The 6027-nt window shown below is 48.8% G+C and overlaps 1 protein-coding gene across 1 annotated transcript in view; it reads right to left on the bottom strand.

Annotated features, from left to right (window-relative positions):
• The window catches only part of AACS (acetoacetyl-CoA synthetase), a 50896-nt gene extending 45204 nt beyond the window's left edge, over positions 1-5692 (bottom strand). The window contains exon 1 of the mRNA XM_009274366.2: positions 5604-5692. Coding sequence (XP_009272641.1) covers positions 5604-5692 — 89 coding nt within the window. The remainder of the gene's footprint in view (positions 1-5603) is intronic.
• Between the last annotated feature and the right edge of the window lie 335 nt (positions 5693-6027).

Here is a 6027-nt window from a genome sequence, read left to right as displayed (position 1 = left end):
GCCGGGGCGCTGCGGGCAGCCGAGACCCGCCGCTTGGGTCCCTGCCACCTCTAAAGGTCATCGAACGCCGTGTCAACACCGCGGAGGAACCATCGCTTCACGCTTTTCACGGGATCTGGGCAAAATTACCGCCGCTGTAATTTTTTTTTCCCCAGAGAGGTCTGAAGAAGTCCTCGCTGATAAATGTCTTTGACCCAATGAGGCAAGAAATGCATTCCTTCATAGCCTCGCTATCGGTTACGCGTTTGTAACGCTCTCTGCCTATCTTGCACCTCAGATTAAAATCAGTCACTTCTCTTCTTTAAAAATGTGTGGTCTGTCCCTTACTGACAATCGCTGTGTCACAACAGCCGATTTTAGCCAAGAAGTGGTGGTAACGTAGTACTTAATAATAACGTACAAGTCATGCTGTATACGTGCTGCTTACATAACGCTTATTTTCAAGGTCATGGTTTCCCTTTCCATTCATGGAGCCTCGAAAAATGGGAATGTGATGGTAAATTGTACAGGCATACAGTGCAAATATGACAGTAAAATATATGTACTAGATAGTAGCATACTTGCTACAAATTTCATTTAGATGTTTGTGCTACTGGAATACGACAACTGTATTAAATTTGCAGGCCATGGCAACATGATGTGAACAATCCCACAATTTTTATTTGCCTCAAGAAAGACATTGCGTATAGCATATTTTTAAATAACTCTCTCCGGAGCCTAGAGGACTTGGAGAGGCTGGGGGTGGAACGAGGACGCGTTATCTGCTTTTATGCGCCTCCCTCGCCTCGGAGCGGCGCTCGGAGAGGTCGGCGGAGGTGTGAAATCTGCGGCGCGGACACCCTGCCAAAGCCCCGAGATAAGGGAGGGACGCAGGACGCATCCCCACGGGCCCGGGCCCCGGGCGTTTCACCGTTTCAGCTGGGCTTGGGAGCCACGGCCTGCGGTGGAGAAAACGAATTGCCTAGAAACTCCGTCTCGCTGCACGCCCACAGAAAAGATAACTTTTTATTTTTTGCCCTTCGGGTTGTGAAGACATTTATTGCGGTAACGAAGCGTTAACCAATGTGGCTGTATGTACTGGCTCGGGACACGAAGTACTGCGGTGCAGCTGCCAGGGTCAGACTTTACGGGGGTATTGCCTCCCGCCCTCTGCCAGGGATCTCCGGGGCCAGCAGGCGCGCTCCTCAGCCGCCCTAGCCCCCGCAATTATTTACCCCCCGTTGACGTATAGTCTCTCCTGCTCCGGGGCGTGAAGTTGAGCCTTTGGTCAGGTTTTCCCCAGTTCTCCGAGAATTACACCTGCCCACGCACCTGGCAAGTGTGTGGGCACACATGGCCGGCGCTGACGCGCTCCCAGCAAGCACAGGAAACGAACCTGTAATTTCCCCATTTTTACCTGACTTTCGTTTCGTCCGGCCCTACTCTGAGGCCACCCCGCCCCCCATCTGCGCCCCGAGGGAGTCACAGCTCCCACGTCTCCCTCCGTCCCCTCGCTCAGGAGGGCGGCAGCGAGGCCCCCAAGCGCCGCCGCCCCTCAGACGGCGTGGGACCGGGCGGCCCCGCGCCGCGGACGGATCCCGCGCGGCGCACGGCGGCCGCGACGCCGGCGCGCCTGATTGGCTGCCACGCGCCTGGCCCCACATCAGCCCAGAGCCCGCTCTCCTCACGGCTGGGCTGACGGCGGAGAGCTGACACCGCGAAGAACCAATTGGACCAGAGGTTTCTCAAGCCCATTCTCTGCCGACCAATGAGCGGCCGGATCAGAAGGAGGTGTGCCCAATCGGGGGAGAGCTCTCATCCTGCTCAGCGGGAGGGGGTGGGGGTCCCTCCGTGATTCCCCTCAGCGCTGAGGCGAGCCCGGCGTGGTACCGCGGCGAGGCCGATATTGCCCGGTTTAGGGTCAAAAAGCAGCAGCAAACCAGCAGCTTTCCTCCACCCAGAGCAACCTGTGCATCTAAAAAGAAATGCGCAGGCAAATCACCTGAGAAGGGACCCAAAAACCCTCTCGCTGAGCTGAAAAAGACGTAGTTTAAAATGGACTGACCCACTTACTGTTCAAGGAGGAAGGGGCGCGCTGGGAATTTGGTGATAAAACTTGGGCTTTTAGGAAAGCCTAACAGACCTTCTCATTTATTAACAGCAGTTTTACTATTGCATCCTTATTTAGAATCGGACATGCCTCCGTGTTCCTGGCCCTCGTTCCAGCTTTTCCTTACCCAAACCGTTTTTTTCTTCTTTCAAAAGTGACTTTGGAAAAATAGGAAGAAAAAGAAGGCAAATGAAAGAAGTCTTTAAGGAGAAAATGGGCATTAAGAGGACTGCAGTGACTGCTAAAAATAGTTTGGAGACTAGATTAGAATAGCTGGAGGAAAATAGCCTGAATAAGATTAACTGGAATTGGCTATTTTCAAATCTCTTTAAGCCTTGCTTTATACCTACTAATAGTAATAATAGCTTAAAACTTAAATCATGTTTTCTGCTTTAGAGTAGATTAGGGGCCCTTCGAAAGATGCTTCAGAACCGATTAACAGTAATAATGACGATGATGGCACTACCTCGTTTGTGGTCCATGAGGTAACTAACCTGCAGTCAGTCTGTGAAATTAAAACGAGTGATGAAATGCATGGACCTGTGAGATAAAAGTTTTGTAATAATACCTCACGGCAATCTGTGCAGGATGCTGAGGCCTGACTGTGATCCATTGATCCAACACCTGGATTAGGAAATCTAAAGATTTTGGAAAGTTTTTAAAAAATCCTGTATTCAGAGTGGCCACCAGCTGGTTAATGAGTCTGTATAAGAATAAGAAACTTTTGACTCACATCCATGATCTCTGCAGCTTCTACAAGTAACCAGAATCAAAATCAAAAGCGTTTGCAGAAAGGGAAGAAGAAAGAAAAGGAAAAGGAAAAGAGAAAAAGGAAAAGAAGAAGAAAGCAGTGACACATTGCAAGAAAAGCCTCACAGAGCTAGCAGCAAAACATAAAGAGGAAAGGCCTAAAATGACAAGAGGTCATAAAGCGATCAGCTGTGACAAGTCGAGGCTGTGAGATGAAGTAAAGACAGAAAAATAAGGGTCAGTGAGGTTAAGGACTGGTCCACAGTAACACCAGTCGGCTTTCTTTAAGGCTATGCCATTTTTTTCAGCATAAAAATGATTTAAGAAGAGGGACACCTATGCTCTGCTAAAACTTTGATGTCTAGAAGACCCCAATTTATTCTAAATACTGTTCAGATTGTTGTTAAATCCCCATATCTGAGCAAGACATCTTACGCAGTTTCTAGTTCAGATCAGGAAACAGAGGAGTACACTCATGCTGCTTCTTTACAGTAAGACCTTCATCAGAGGATCTTTCTAGAAACCTCACAGTTGTCCTAATTAAAAAGTTCAATGTGGTTGAGATCAATATTTCATGCCATGATGCAATGTATTCTTTGAGCAGACGCGATTTCATTTATTTAAACGAGAAGGGTGAAATACTGCATAATTTCATAAGAGCTGTGGATTTGGAGAGATGAACGTACCTGAAATAGACTCATTGAGACAGGTCAGGAAATCAATTAAATACCAGGGAAGATTCCCAGATTATCCTGACCTCATATGAAGGACAACCCTGCGCGCAGGCTTCCAAAGGCAGCCACTAAAATAGGCCTCTGAGCCTCTGTAAAGAATGGATGGAAAGAAATAACAAGCACTTTGCAGAAGTGATTTTGAGGGGGATCCCACAATGGAAACTCGTGTAGAGAAATGGGAACGTCCCCAGATTCGCAGAAACAAGACCCATCGGACCAGAAGCAGCACAAGGGGACCCAGAGAAGGCCATGCCAACTGGAAACAAATCGAAGAATTGTAACTGGCACAGGAAACCACACTCGTGACAGTTAATTACATTACAGTCGTGTTTTTGTACCGCAAGGTTCTTTACACGCAAGAAATGCCCCAGAAGTGGCCGCTTTACCGTGTGCTGGGAGTCTAGGCACAGCACGACACTGAGGGCAGATAACCAGAAACCTCGTAAGAACCTCAAAAATACCTGTCATGAGTTACCAACCCGTTCTGGATAGAGACTTCAGAATATACACAGGTATTAACATATCAGCAATTTCAGGGCCACCTTAAGAGAGAATGAGAGCACCATTTATAAATAGATAAAGAATCCATATCCTACTGAAATCAAGCAAGATCCTAAGTACCTTCCTGGATCTGGGCCCAACCCTTTCAGGGCCAAATATAAAGAAATGCTAAAAGGTCTAGGCCGTTCTGCTAAATGTGAAAATAAGTGTTTTGGCCAGACGAAAGCTGGGAAAAAGGCCATAGCGAAGATGTCTATATTCTAGATGTCTACTCGACTACTCGGCAACCAGGGTTAGGCCCAGCCACGAGGTTTAAACATCGAGGACACAGGGTACGAAATCGGAAGGAGATACTTCAAGTTATTCCAGTGACTGGAAGAGCTACCAGCTGCGCCCCTGCCTCTCTGGGAACTGCCCGGGAAGGGTCAGGAAAAGCAGAGCTCTGCCCTGTCATTTTCGGAACAGAGATCCTGAACGGTGCGCAGACATGGTCATGGGCCGCCTACACCTTCCCAAGCACAAGCAGAAGCTCAGGGGAGGGTGTTGGGATCCCCCGTGCCTTGAACTTACTGCCGGGCAATTTAGGAAACATTTTCTGCCCCAGCTCACGTCATCCGTCAGTGCAGAATCTACGCCACAACCCAATGGATCAGTTTTATATCGCCATCGTTGTGTTCCTATCTTGTGTAACTCAGGCTCCTGTCAATCAACGATGAATCAGAATGCGCTCTGAAGGCAATAAAGTACTTTTCTGTCTCCTGGGGTTTCTTACTTCACTCTGCCGACATCCTGGCTGGGTTTCACTACCCAGAAGGAGCTGATAACATTGCCTACTTTGTACTTCCTAACTGGTCTTTTGTTAGCCTGGTTACTCAGGAAAGATCAACATAAAACCTGTCAGAAGAGGGAGTCACACCACTAAGCGTGCTGAATTTCAGCATGTACATCTGAGTCAGAGTCTCTCAAGGGTAAAGGACACGAGAGTCCTTCAGGATCCCTTGATCTGAAGTCGATAGTGTACTGAAAAGATGTCATTTCTTGACGTTAGACTTCTATATTCCCTTTGTCATTTGGGGATTGCGCCTGGGAGTCTCCTCAGAGAGGGATACCCACGCAGGAAAGGCAGCTCGCTGTACTCTCTGTCAAGACTGTGATGAGTCTCGAGAGCCCAAATAGATAGCTGAATAATTCAAAAGCTCCTCAGGAGAGGATCCGGGGGCCGAGAAAGTTGATCACGAGTCGGCAATGCGCCCTTGCAGCAGAGAGAAGCCCAACGGCATCCTGGGCTGCGTTGGTTAAGAGCGTAGCCAGCAGGTCAAGGGACATGATCCTTCCCCTCGGTTTGGCACTTCCGAGACCACATCTGGAGTAGCGTGCCCAGGTTTGGGCTCCACGCTGCAAGAAGGGTATTGATACCGGAGCGAGTCTGACAGAGGCCACTGAGCAGAGCAGGGTGCTCCAGTGAGCACGGGGTGCCTGAGACTGCTTGGAGAGGGCAAAGGCAAGACCTTATCTCTGCCGACACCTACCTGAGCGGAGGATCGGGGAAAACAGAGCCAGAACCTTCTCGAAGGTGCACGCTGACAGCAGGAGAGTCAACGGCCCTCCATTGCGACATGGGAAACCCTGATTAGATAGTAGGGAAAAAAATGTTGCCAGGTGGATTATTAAATATGAAATTTAGCCTGGAACAGGCTAACTACTGTGACAGGTCAAATACTGGAAGAGGTTAAATATTGGGACTGGTTATAGACCGGGACAAGCTAACTCCCGGGGGGAAGGCTGCTCGGAGAGGCTGCGGCATCTCTGTCCTTGGAGGTGTCCAGGACCTGGCTGGACACAGCAATAGACTTGAGTAGACCTTTTTTGTCTCGCGTGGGCTGCACAGGAAGACCTTCGTCTGCCCCATTTCAACCTAAATTATTATTTTGTGATTTCAATAAAGCTATTTAT

This window comes from Aptenodytes forsteri, unplaced genomic scaffold (assembly GCF_000699145.1).
Source record: "Aptenodytes forsteri isolate BGI_AS27 unplaced genomic scaffold, ASM69914v1 Scaffold79, whole genome shotgun sequence".
Taxonomy (NCBI): Eukaryota; Metazoa; Chordata; class Aves; order Sphenisciformes; family Spheniscidae; genus Aptenodytes; species Aptenodytes forsteri.
This window is presented reverse-complemented; position numbering and strand designations above follow the sequence as displayed.